At 37.5% G+C, this 14,410-nt stretch overlaps 1 protein-coding gene across 2 annotated transcripts in view; it reads right to left on the bottom strand.

The window, feature by feature from the left end:
* The window catches only part of ANKRD42 (ankyrin repeat domain 42), an 88,783-nt gene that overhangs the window by 19,333 nt on the left and 55,040 nt on the right, over window positions 1–14,410 (bottom strand). The window contains exons 11-13 of one of the 2 annotated variants that reach the window (XM_055355596.2): window positions 13,143–13,287; window positions 5,305–5,387; window positions 388–1,179 (exon numbers count right to left, since the gene is read on the bottom strand). In XM_055355596.2, the coding sequence (XP_055211571.1) occupies window positions 1,128–1,179; window positions 5,305–5,387; window positions 13,143–13,287 (280 nt within the window). In that variant the 3' untranslated portion in view covers window positions 388–1,127. Of the gene's footprint in view, window positions 1–387; window positions 1,180–5,304; window positions 5,388–13,142; window positions 13,288–14,410 lie in introns of those variants that run through there. The other variant, XM_055355595.2, reaches the window with a different exon arrangement.

The following is a 14,410-nucleotide window of genomic DNA, read 5'->3' as shown; positions in this document are numbered from 1 at the left end:
TTAGCCAGGCATGGTGGCACATGCCTGTAATTCCAGCTACTCGGGAGGCTGAGGCAGGAGAATCTTGCAGTGAGCCAAGATAGCACCACTGCACTCCAGCCGGGGTGACAGAGCAAGACTCCATTACATAAATAAATAAATGTGTGCTTTAGTGCAAATTACAACACTTAATATGAAATCTGTAGAGTTGCTAAATATTGAGCTCTGATTATTACATGTATTTTTTAAATATTTGATATTCAAAAACCAGTTTATCCCTGCTTCTTAATGTAATTTAAGTTAACCCATCTTAAATTTATTACATAAAACAAAGCTTTTCTTAATGACTTAAATTCAGCAAACATTTATTGATATCTAGTACCTACTCTCAAGAAACTCATAGGACAATTTAAATTTGTATTTTGTTTTATTAGATATATTTTTTCTTACAAAGTAATATCTATTAGTAAATCATATGTAATTTCAAAGAAATTTTAAAATATCCTTTTCATCTTAGTTCTTCAGTCTTACCCAGATCAAGAAGACAAGACCAGAAAGTAAACATTTTGAGTTCATAATGCCTTGGTAATAGCTATAAAAGTTTGACAATCATTATTCAAAATAGCCTTGTCATTTGTTTAGCTATAAACAGGGAATCTGCAGTATAGAGCAGTCAAGAGATTGGTCCATATGGTCCAGTGAGTGAGAGTCAGGCTTTCCAACTATATTTTCCTCAAAAATCTAACTGCTGGTTTGTTTTCAAAAGAAAAACCTTGACATTATCCTGTTACATTCTGATTCATTTTTATCTCTATTGCCTAAGAGAGTTCTTAGTATATTATAGATTAATTTCCACTGGGTCAATTAATAAGTTACCATATATATTAAAGTCCACTGTAACAAAATACACTGCATTTGTTCAGTTAACCAATATGACTGCCTGCTATATGCCAAACAGCATGCTAGTCCCTGTGTGCACAGAGATGAACATGGTTTCATTCTCATTGAATTGACAATCTTAAGGAGAGAGACATTAAACAAGTAAATTATTGGTTTGTTAAGATTTAAAATATTCTAAAATATTAAGAGGGAATGCGTCTTTCCTCCATGTGAAGGAAGCTCCAGTAGCATAACACTGTCATCACTCTTCATCCCCTTATCAACTCTGCCCTAGGTAAAGTGACTTGCCCAACTGTAAATCTGGAAGGAGAAACAAGGTGCAATTAACCCACTTCCTCCCCACTCCTGTTTGGGACCAGCCCATCTGAAGAGACATTCATTCTGTTCTGCTTCTATGGGATCAGGCTCTGCCTCTGCAGGATGAGGCCTGGCCCAGTAGAGCAATGCTTGAGACAGGGTAACTGTCCAGTTCTAGAGTTCAGTGATAAGAAGCTTACTGGCCTTAAGATGAAACCCATATTCTCTTGCTGAGCACAGTGGCACATATCTATAGTCCTAGTTGCTTGGGAGGCTGCGGCAGCAGGATTGCTTGAGCCAAGGAGTTCATCAAGGCTAAAGTGTACCATGATCATACCTATAAATAGTCACTGCACTCCAGCCTGGCAACACATGAGACCCTGTCTCCTAAAAAAAAACTTCTCCAATAGTTTTATCAGCAAATAAAGGTGTTATTTAGGCCTCTATATTAGTTTATTCATTCTTCATCTTAAGTTATATTCACAACCCAGAATGGAAAGGAGGTATGCCATTTATTGGACCTTCTCAAGCCCCAACAAATAAATATACTTATTCCCAGGTTATACAGCCACTAAATATTAAATAGATATGCGTTCTTTCTCATTGTAGGGGTTTAGCAAACAAAGTGCTTTGTATTCAATAACAGAAGAATAGAAATATGCATACCATACCCTGTCCCCATTACTTTTAGATCCTATATCCTTTCCATGAAACTTCATTTTGATGGTGGTTCTGGGGTTCAGGTAAATTTTTGTTTCGGTGATGGAAATATATGAAATAAGGATGAGAGGATTGTGTTTCTATATGCCTTAAAACTATACCTCTATTCCAGCACTTGCACTTCACTATGAAACAGCAATTATACGTATCTTTTTCCTACACTAAACTACAAGTTCTCAGAAGGCCTCTAGACACATGTGAGGTACTTGTTAAACGCCTGTGGAATAAACGATACTCATAAATCTCAGTTGACCTTAATCCAAACTTTTTAATATTTTAAATATTTAATTATGGGTATGCTGAAAATACTGCATTCATACTGAGTGAGCGTAATACACCTTTTAGGCATTTTCTATGAGTGGTAAGAAGCCTCCAAAAGGATTAGCTACTTTCACCATGTTTATAGCCACAGTGTAGATCCTAACCTGCCTATCCATACTGCTTTGGTGACAAAATAGGCCAGGCAAGAGTATGTAAGGACTTGGCAAGAGTCAGGAAAAACCCTCACCTATTGGAAAAACAATTAAAAGCTTATAATGTTGTCAAACTTGAAGAATTTGGATATGTAACACTTTTAAGTTTATTTTTTAAGTATTTTTTAATATTTAAAAAAAGGGCAGTGGGAAAGGCTGTGGTCATTATCACTGAAACTACTGATTGCTATTTTGAAAAAAAATAGCTATCATTGACTATATGAGAGCAAATATGCTAAATAACATATATGTGCTCACCTATTTTCACAGCTCTCCTCTTAGGTAGATGGTATCCTCATTTTACAGCTGAAGAAACAAGTTTAGCCAAGTGAAGTAACTTGTCCACAGTCCCCCAGCAAGTAAGTCACAGGGACTCAGGTCTTTAACTCCAAATCTCACCTTCTCATGCTGTCACTCAATATACTAGTAGGGTTCAACCTGAGTACTCTTTCTCATGAGATGGACAATCTACTGAGTCATAGGAACAAAATAACTTAAATCTCTTTAATATCCTTTTTTTTTGTTTCATTAACCTAAATGTGTCAATAATATAGATATATGATTTATGAATAAATATACATAATTTGGGAATTGCATTATAATTTTAATTTAGCTGCTGTAACAAGATCCAGAATAGTAGTGGCTTAAATAAGATTAGGTTTATTTCTCTCTTACAGTCCAATGTAAGCATTCTAGGGCTAATATGTCAGCTCCATGGTGTCAGGGCCCTTGCTCCTTATTTTACTGCTCTGCCATCCTGGTGTTGCCCTCATTCACAAGGTCCAGTGGCTGACTCACCACCACATCCACATTCCAGAAGAAGAAAAGAGCAAGAGGTGGCTTTATAGCCATGACCCTAAGGTTTTATGTAACATTTTTGCTCACATCCTTCTGAACACAACTTGGTCTCTTGGCTGCAAAGGCAAGCTGGGAAGTTAGTTCTTATCCTGCGCGGCCACAGACCACATAAATCCTTCCCACTACAGAAGAAGGGAGAATGGATTTTGGAGGACAACCAGGGAACCTCTGCCACAGGGTGTGTATGCTTTTATTACAACACTATTCTGGTGTTTTCTACCTCACTGGTACAGGAAGAAATTAGAGAAAACTGGAGCAAGTACAACAAACTATTTCCAGGGTTGGGATTAACTTTAGCATCAAGTTAGAGGGGAAAAGTAAGGCTGTCTGTAGTCCCAGAAGGGGAGATAAATGGTTTTGAAATCCCAGTAATGGTTAAGAGAATCAGACTTTTGCTGCCAAGGTTAGAATCCTAGATCAGCATTATATAATCCTTGGCACAACTACTTTATCTATAAAATATACCTACTTCATACGGCTCTTGTGAGAATTAAGAGATAGTTAAGGGCTTGGCACAAATCTCACACAAAGTGCCCAATAAATGTGCTTTGCTGACCAAAAAACAACTATGGCTTTCAGTTCAGTTCTGACTTCAATTCCCTCTTTTTTCCTACTCGCCTCTATTTTCTCTTCTTTTCCCTCCAGCTAGCAAAGAATTATGACTCTCTTGGGGCCCGCTCTGTGGCTCCTGTCTCCCCATGAAGATCTGTCGCTGGTTTTGGGCTTCCCTGGCAGGAGCCCTCTCACCATACCCCAGACTTCCCACCCTCTGGACCCTTGCATCTATCTCACATGGACACTAAAGCCATTTTGACCTAGTATCAGAACTAGTTTGCCCTGACAAGAGTGCATTTGATTGCTGAAACCAGTTCAGCTGGCTAAGGGTCTGTAAGCAAGTGTTAAAAAATGACTCATCTATCCTTTTAATAATCCTTATATTCACTATTTTTAGTTCTTCTGTGGCTTTCAATCTATAGTAATAACAGTTGTCAACATTTATTGGGCACTTTGTGTAAGATCTGTTCCAAGTCCTCTACTACCTCTTAATTCTCCCAATGACAGCCATATGAGGTAGGCATATTTTATATAAAGAGATTAAGTAGTTGTGCCTAGGATTACACAATAATGCAGAGCTGGGATTAACCTTGGAAGCCAAAGTTCATTTTTTAACACTTGTTTACAGACCCTTAACCTGCTGAACTGGTTTCAGCAATCAAATGCACTCTTGTCACAGCAAACTAGTTCTGATGATACCAGATGAAAATGACTTTAGCGTCCACATGAAGTACATGCAAGGGTCCAAAGGGTGGGCAGTCTATGAAATGGTGAGATGGCTGCTGCCAGGGAAGCCCAAAACCAGTGACAGATCTTCAGGGGCAAGACAAGAGCTACACAGCTGGACCCAAGAGTTATAAATCTTTGCTAGCTCATGGAGGGAAGAGAAGAGAAAAGAGAGGGGGGTAGGAAAAAAGAGGGAATTGAAGTCAGAACTGAACTGAAAAGCCATAGTTGTTTTTTAGTTGGCCAAGCACTACTAATCTTTAAGATCAAGGAGAAAAAGAGGAAAAAATAAAGCCAAGTGTTTCTTATCCTGTCCAATCTGCCTCTTCTCTATATTCTTAAAAGCTTGCAGTTACGCCATTTGAAAAAAAAAATTTTTTAACATATCCACACTAGAAGTGAAAGGTACTCTCTAGAAAGTGAAAGAAATATAATTCTATTGTGGAACCATAATTGAATTTTTAATAATTTTTAATATCTAGAACTAGATTTCTTTTGATTACTATACCAGCTAATATTTTAAAGCTTATGTGAATACTTGTAAAATTAATTACTCATAAATCTCTTGACTTGCCTGTGTAAAGATATATAAGAAGAATATCGGGAGAAGGTGCACAACTGAGTCCATGTCATTTAAAAAATCTCTAAATCTCTTTAACATTTCTGCCATCAGAATTGGAACAGAAGCATATCAGAGTAATTCTGAGATAGTTTGTATAGACTCACATTTATATCAATTTTTTTAATAAAAGAGAAAAATCTAGCAGGTCAATTTAGTTATTTCACTGATTAGTACCTTCTCACAAACACCCCTCCAGAAGAAACCTTTTTTTTTACTCGCCTCTTCTCTTTCTTTGACTCACAAGAAGCGCTGTCTTCCTATAAGCAAAGGAAAAGAGGGTCAAATACAATTTTCATGCTAGCACACATTTTCGTCTTTCTACATTGCCTGTTCAAAAGAAAAAAAAATTAACCATGCTAGTATTTTCAACTCTGATTAAATTTCTTTTAGGATTTTATGTGAATAAATTCCCAAATGTGAAGTAACAGTGCATTATATTGTGCTGAATCGTATCACTAGGAGGAGGCACCTTAAGAACTAGAGAAAGAATATAGAAAATTTAGTGGGTAAGAAGTGGCTACTTGTCAGATATAGCCAATTTTCTGTCTTATCTCATTAAGTTTTATCTCTACCTAACAGATCCCCAGACACTAATATTTAACAACATATTGGTAACTGCAAGTGTTAGTATGTCATCTTCTGGATTCTTTTGCCAGTCCCATAGTGCTGCGAATCATTCCCTAGCTTCCCCCATTCCCTCTTTTGTTTTTGTACTGCATCCCTCTACTGCTCTAGTCTCATTTTGCACTTTGCCTGGTCTTCTGGTCTCACTGTTTCTAAATATTTCTTATCCATCTTGGTATTCTTAAGACCCAGCACAGAAGAATCAATAAATACCATGGGAAGGAGCAAGCAGGGCTAGAAACACAATGGATGGTCACTAGATGTTAATCATCTTTGAGTAATTCTTCCAATCAAACATGCTCTGCATCTAGTTAGGCAGGCCAGCTCTGAACACAGAGGCTCCAAGAACAGCACAAGGTGCATATCCCTGGGGAGAGCCCATGGCTGGCGTTAGTTCCCCAAGGTGTTCCTGCCCACACCTTTTCTAATGAGTCCCGTTAGTTTAACTCAATAGTGTGTGAACATGTAAGTAAGCTGCCATTATCCAACACCGCCTGGAAAAACAACCATGCATCTGGTCCCTCCCATATCCCTCAGCTGCAAACTTGAGAGTTAAGATAAACTTCTAGCTTTCTCTTACAGTGGCCAGGTGTTTGTGGGCATAGGGTAATACAGATGGTCTCTTGAAAAAAAGTTTAGCGGCTAGTCTGAAGAAAAATAACAAACCTTTGATTGGGACTTAGCATATGATACAACTGTTCTTCATACTATACATACAAAATAAAGTGTAGTAAGTAGCATTACCAATATTTTAAAGACGAGGCCAGGTGCAGTGGCTCACTCCTATAATCCCAGCACTTTGGGAGGCCAAGGCAGGCAGATCACTTGAGGTCAGGAGTTCAAAACTAGCCTGGCCAACCCTATCTCCGCTAAAAATACAAAAATTAGCTGGGCTTGGTGATGCACACTTGTAATCCCAGCTACTCAGGAGGCTGAGGCAGGAGAATCGCTTGAACCCAGGAGACAGAGGTTGCAGTGAGCCAAGATTGCGCCACTGCACTCCAGCTTGTGTGACAGAGCAAGACCCTGTCTCAAAAAAAAAAAAAAAAGAAAAAAGAAAAACACTCAGGTGGGGCAGGAGTTTAACCTAATCTAACTAGATGGAACTAGAAAAAGAATATAGAAAATTTAGGGGGAAGAGGTGGCTACTTGTCAGATGTAGCCAATTTCCTAGTGCTTTAATAGAGTTATGACTTCCAGAAACAGGCAGGGTATGGTGGCTCACATCTGTAATCCCAGCACTTTAGGAGGCTGTGGTGGGCAGATCGCTTTGAGCTCAGGAGTTTGAGACCAACCTGGACAACAATCCCCTCTCTCTACAAAAAAATACAAAAAAATTTAGCTGGGCATGGTGGCTCATGCCTGTAGTCTCAGCTACTCACGAGGCTGAGGCTGGAGGACTGCTTGAGCCTGGGGACTGGAGGTTGCAGTGAGCCAAGATCATGACCCTGAATGCCAGCCTGGGCACAGAGTGAGATCGTGTTAAAAAAAAATTAATTAAAGACTTCCAAAGACAGCAATACTTATTTTTCTTTATCTTTTATGTATTAGAAGAGGATTCCAAATTTTCCAAAGTCCCTCCTAACACCAAATATGTAACTTGTTCTATCAAACCAAGTCTTAAAATACAACTTCAAAAGAAAATACGTGCTTGGCATTCAACAGGCCTTCCATACGTGTTCATTGAAGGTTCCAAATCTCCAAATTCTAAAAGTTTCTGCATTTGGAGAACATTTTTCACCAAGATTACTTGTTTCTTTATCTTACATCATAGCCAAGAAATATATTTCTCCCCAATATATGTTTTCTCCTAAACTCAATAGAACTGTATATTAAGATACTAAATACATGAATCATAATGTTTAGGCACCAAAAGCAATTCTAAATGTAAATGCAGTCTATTACTACAACAAAATTAGACAAAAATCCTTGTGGGGAAAATGTATGTATTTTTTTGCCCTGAAAGAATTAACAGGTTTGTCGAACAGATTAAAATTCTACACATAAAACTGTTGAAAGAGTTTATGGATCTACAAATTACTGCTGGGATATATGGAATTCTTATTTTTCAAAAAGCCTATGCACTCTGACAAATTCTAGACAGCATATGAAACTATAAGAGAATTCCACCTTCTTGCTTACCAGTACAGACTCTTCTTAACAGTGTCAAAACTAACTCTTCTCCCCCAAAAAAGTAGGGTATAAACAGAAAGAAAGGGAAATCACAAACTTTTAGAACTTCCCCAAGCTAAGAGTTGAACATGGATAAACTCACTGAAGTCCTCAAATTGCTCCATGGGCCACTCTAGGTACATAAGCTAGGATGTCATAGGTCAGAGAGAAGCCCAGCAGAGACCACATCAAAGTTCAACCTTGTTCCAGACCTTTGTAGGTAGAAAATAAGGTTAAGTGAAACATGGAAGGTAACCATGGAATATTACCGGTTCCCGGTCAGTCACTCTTGATTAGCAAACATGGCCCAAAGCTGTAGATCAAGGACTTCCTGAATAATACTGGTTCTGGAGACAGAAGCTATGAGTTCAGTGCTACATAATTCTCTCTGTGGACAGACAGCTCTGCCAAAGCTATTACATTATATTTAAGTATATGTATTAAGTATATATCTAAATATATATTATACTTAAAATACTAGTTTAAATTTAATGTTTTAAGTACAATATATATACCAAAGAGCACAAAGAAAAAAAAAGGTACAGCTTGATGAATTTTTACGAAGTGAACACACCCCTGTGACCATGACTGAGATAAAGAGATTAGACATTACCAGCATCCCAGAAGCCTCCATTTGCCCCTTCCTAGGCACTACTGACTTGATTTATCTTACTGATTTGTGGACTACATGGAATCACACAGTATGTACTCTTTCATATTGTTTCCTTTTAGTCAGTATAGTGTTTGTGAAATTCATTCGTGGTGATGTGTAGAGGAGCAATTCATACATTTTCATTGCTATATAATATTCCATTGTATGAATATAGCAAAATGTATTGATTCTTACTGTTGAGGGAATTTTTAGATGATTCTAGTTTGAGAGATATATATAATAATGCTGACAAGAACATTCTTGTATATATTTTTGGTGTCCATCTGTGTACACAAAGAAACATGTACTAATTCCACTAGGAATTAATTTTCCAAAGTGGTAGCCAATTTACACTGCCACCACTTGTGTATAAAATTTCCAGTTGTTCCACATCCTCACCAGCATGTGGTAACGTCTGTTTCAATTTTTGCCATTCTGATGGGTATATATTGGTATCTTGTTTGGATTTTAATTTACATTTCTGATAACCAGTGATTTTGAGCACAATTTCATGTTTATTGGCCACTTGGATATCTTCTTTTGTGAAATGCCTATGCAAGTCTTGCCCAGTTTTTTTACTGGACTGTCTTTTTCACGTTGATTTATATATTCTAGATACAACTTCTTTTTCAGATAGGAGAGAAGAAAGAAAAGCAGAGAAAGAAAGGAAATATGTTTTTCTACACTTTGGCTTGCCTTTTCAAGTCTGTTCATATAATCTTTGATGAACTGAAGTCTTATTTTAATGAAGTCCAGTCTACACATTTTTTTCCTACCCCAAGATCATGAAGATATCCTACGTTATATTTTATCATCTCAACTTCCAATTTAAGACATATCTTGAAATATATGTTTGAACTTACAGTGTAACATTTTAACAAAATTCTTACCAATTTTTAAGTTTTCATAAGTAAATTAACCCTAAAATTAATTTACTAAATTAATTTACTAAAATTAAAAAGCTATCATCAAAAGTTTTTCAAGAAAAATTTTCAGAATAAATGTTCTTAAAAGCACAGAAAGAGGGAATGTGAGGGGTTTATAATAGCAGTAACAAGTGGTGTTAAAAGCATAGACTTGGGGCTAGACAGGTTGAAATCATGGCTAGCCATCTAACAAGCTTTGTAACTTTATAAATTGTTTATTTTATCTGACAGTTGATTTCTTCATTTATAAAATGAAGATGGTATCTGCTGAATATAAAGTCTTAACACTAAGCCCAACATACTCAAAACCTGTTAATGATGACTAAGATGATGTTATTAACATAAGTTAAGTGATCTTATAAAACTTAGATTTTCAGTACTGTGGGTAAAGTAAGTGCCCAATCATGCTGTGATACAGATGACGAGAAGCCCTCAGACCAGTACAAGGTGCTTGATAGAAGGAGAGATCACGTGTGACCAGGGAGACTAGGAAAGGGGTGATAAATGAGATGGCTCCTAGGAGATTTTACAGAGTCAACAGGCAGTTTTCAAGGTATATGGACAAATTGAACAAAGTCTTAATGATGGGAAAGCATAGGGTAGCTTAAGAAAAAATAAGTTATTAATATATATATAGGAGAACAGACAAAAATAAGGTTGGTGAGGTAGGTTAAGGCTGAATGTCAAACTGAAGAATCAGTACTTATTCAGGTAAGGAAGATTTTCAATCCAAGGAGTGACAAGAAAATCAAGCTGACCACTCTGAGTCAAATGGATTTGGATAGGGAAGGAGTAAATACCAAAATTCTATCACAGTAGTTCAGATAGAAAGATATAGAAACCTAAACTAGGGAAGCAGTGAAAGTAGAGAGCATGTTCCTACCTACAGGATGGACTCACTTTTTGTATGATCTAAAGGAGAAAACATGGCTAATCATTAAGAGTCCAAGACTGGGTAGTTGAGAAAATAGTGATGCCATTAATTTAAATGCAGAGATAGGGGAGAAAATCTGGTCTTGATATTGAGCTTGGTTCTGGACATTTTTTTTTAATTCAAGCACCACCAGGAATTTCGGGTGGAAATGTCCAGTTGACGAGCAGTGGGAAATACAGGTGGGGAGCCCTAGTGGGGACAGAGCACTAAAGGATGGATTTGATAGTCATTTCCACAGAAGTATTAGAAAAATATAATGTGGAGACAGAGATTCTGAGTTTGCTCCTGCCTTACACTAGCTGTATGCTCTAACAAGACTCTCAACTTCTCTGAGCCTCTGCTCTCTCATTTATAACATGGGATCAAAAATATATATATCATTCTACCTCCTCATAGGGTTGATGCAGACTAAAATGAGATAATATCTGAGAAAGTGCTATAAAAACAGCTGTTATCAAAAAACCATTTAAGTGCTTTATATATGTCAAACTATCCTAGGAAACTATTCGAAGAATTTTTTTTCTCAGTAAAAATTATACTATTGCAGATTATGTTGGGGGCTGAGGATCTTAAGGTACAGTAGTATGCAATCATAGGTCCTGACCAGAAGGTGGCAGGAGAAACACTTAGTCAGAGCTTCTTGAGGATTCCATATTTATAATCCTGAATGAAAAGTTCATTTTACTTATACATTATATATAATTAGACTCCCAAATAAATTCTTCCTATCCTTAGCTGCATGTGGCTCTACACATTTATTTATCCACTGACCATGTCAATTCATCTGTAATATAGAAAATGGAAAAAAAGAAAGGGAGTAAATAATACAATGACTACTACTATATAGTGAATACCTCTGTGTGCTAGAAACCAAATTCAGGATTTCTACACAATATTCCATTTAACATCAATACAATTCCATGAGGTAGGTATTATTATTCCTCATTTTAAAGATGAGGAAATTGAGATTCAACCTTTTGCAAGTGAAAATAAGCAGTGCCAGAGTTGCAGCTGCCATGAAAGCTCAGTGACATTTGCTTATTTACAAAAATTAGGTATAACCTAAAGCAAGAATGCAAAAAACAATGAACTCTGAGCACAGGGACCTTGAGACAGCTCTCCTGAAAGCCTACACATTGTTGGTAGAGTGAAGTTTTAGGGAAGCAAAACTGTGAAGTATGAATCCAGATCCAACCTGAGAACAGATGCTTCTGAGTAAGCAAAGAGAATTTCTAAATAGCTAAAAGACAGAAACATTCCTAAAGTAGACAGTTTGGAATGGCTCAAAAGAAAATGTGCAGCTTGGGTGACCACCCCAAAAGATTGTCCCACCTAGGCAGCTGAAGAACAACAACTTAGCCTTGGCAACAAAGCAAGATCCCGTCCTTACAAAAAAAACAAACAAACAAAAAAACTAATTGGCCAGGTGTGTTGGTGCATGCCTACAGTCCCAGCTACTTGGGAGGCTGAGGCAAGAGGATCACTTGAACCTAGGGAGTTTGAGGCTACAGTGCCCTATGACGGCACCACCGCACTGAAGTATGGGTGACAAGAGCAAGACCCTGTCCAAAAAAAGAAAAAACAAAGAACAACAACTTACAACTTACCTATCTACTTTTGAGGAGACTGGGAGTCACAGAGTCCCTGCCACAAGGTGGAGAGGTAACAGATTTGATTGGAAGCAGTAAGTTATAAATGGTGCTGTGTCCTCTAGCCCTCTAACCAACACATGACTGTACAGCTGGCCTCTCTGATACTAAATTTTCCCCATGTGCTAAAGGTCATACAAGAAGAGGGTTGCAAAATGAAGAGAATAGATTAATTATTATAGTTAATTGTATTTCTTGGAAAATCAACCACTGGTGAGACACCAAAACCCAGAGAAACTGAGGAAGTGGTTATATTTGCATATGCATAGAAATACACATACATGTTTGCAGATAAATAGAATTTTGTCTAATATGGTATGTACTAAATTGTTAACAATAGCTTCCTCTGGAGAATGGAACTTAGTGTCAGAAGGAACATCTATCTTGTTTACAACAAGATAACACTATACAACAAACATGTTTTATTATTTTAATATTTTTAAAGTGGTTATTAAAGAGACCAATGACTAGTTTGTGCAAAATAAAAAGAAGCCAGGAAGATTCTGTAATATTAATAGATCAGATTTGAGGTGACACAAGCCTCAAACAGAATTAATTCATCCATGATGATTGATGAAGAAACTTCCCTATGGAAAGAAACTATGGATTCCATTCAAAGCACTTTATTTTGGTTATTTAGAATATTAAAATATACATATCCTCTAGCTGTCTTAGAATTCTGATTGATTACTTATGAAAACATTTTCTCCTTCTATGGTACAATGTTAACAATAATACGAACTAGGCTGCTGTTTGAAGATAGACAGATGTATGTATGTATATAGAAAGTTATAGTTACATATAGTGTGTGTGTGTGTGTGTGTGTGTGTGTGTGTGTGTGTGTGTATTCCTTTAATCCTGTCATCAGCTCTAGAAAGTATAAGTTATCATCTCCAGTTTATAGTTGAGGCACAAAAAGGTTAAATGAGTAGCCCAAATCAAAAAAGACTATAGCCAGGATTCAAGTCCAAAGAGCCCCAGCCCAAAGCTTGTACTCTTGGCCACTCTTGTATATACTTCTTGAGAAAAATAAATGTATTAAAAAGGACACCAACCATAGCCACAAAGTTGGGGACTTGAATTTTTTCCAGTGTTTCCCTGAGTTGATCAACTTCTGCTCGATATTCATCAAGCTGACATTCTAATTTTTCTCTACGTAGTCGTTCATACTCCAGCTGGCCCTGCAGTTCTTTGATGGTCCTATCAAAAACAAAATTTTTTAAAAATCAATCATCAATGTCAACTAATAATTACTTTTAGTAGTGGCAAGCATTCATGCATTGTATTTAAGGCAAATAAAACAAAGAAATCATTTATTCAACAAATATGTATTAAGGGTCTACTACGAATGAGCACTGACCTAGGTACTGGGGATACAGTGGTGAACAAAAGGCCCAAAATCTGCCTTCCTGGACCTTACTTTAGTAATAGAGATATGCAGACAATAAGGAAAATAAATAAGTAAAATATATGGTATGTTGGAAGGTAATAAGTGCTAAAGGAGAAAACAAAAATAAAGCAGGAAAGAGTAGTATAAAATGTTGTGGAAGAGGGGCTTAACATTTCATACACAGTAGCTAGGGAAGGCTTTACTGAGAAGGGGGCTTCTAAGCCAACCCCTGAAGGAAATAAGAGAGATAACCCTGTAGACATTAGAGGAAAAGCATTCCAGACAAAAGGAACAAGTACAAAGGCCCTAAAGTAGAAGTATGCCTGATGAAGTACAAGAAAAACAGAAGCCAACGTGATAGAATCATTTAAAGAATAAAAGGGAGGCCAGGCGCGGTGGCTCACATCTGTAATCCCAGCACTTTGGGAGGCCGAGGCACGTGGATCACTTGAGGCCAGGAATTTGAGGCCAGCCTGGCCAACACGGTGTAACCCTATCTCTACTAAAAATACAAAAAAAAAAAAAAAAAAAAGTCAGGTGTGGTGGCACACACCTGTAATCCCAGCTACTTGGGAAGCTGATGCATGAGAATCACTTGAACCCAGGAGGCATGGATGCAGTGAGCTGAGATCATGCCACTACCCTCCAGCATGGATGACAGAGCGAGACTCTGTCTCAAATAAAAAAAAAAAAGAGAGAGAGAGGCCAGGCACAGTGGTTCACGCCTGTAATCCCAGCACTTTGGGAGGCCAAGGCAGAAAAAGCGCTTGAGCCAGGAGTTCAAGACCAGCCTGGGCAACACAGTGAGACCCCCATCTCTACCAAAAAAAATTTTTTTTTAATTATCTGCATGGTGACGCATGCCTATAGTCCCCATTACTTGGGAAACTGAGGTGGGGGGATCCCTTGAGCCCAAGAAGTCAAGGCTGCAGT

The sequence above is a fragment of the Gorilla gorilla genome, chromosome 9, assembly GCF_029281585.2.
Source record: "Gorilla gorilla gorilla isolate KB3781 chromosome 9, NHGRI_mGorGor1-v2.1_pri, whole genome shotgun sequence".
Lineage (NCBI taxonomy): Eukaryota > Metazoa > Chordata > Mammalia > Primates > Hominidae > Gorilla > Gorilla gorilla.
Note: the sequence above shows the minus strand (reverse complement) of the source record. Positions and strands in the feature narration are given on the sequence as shown.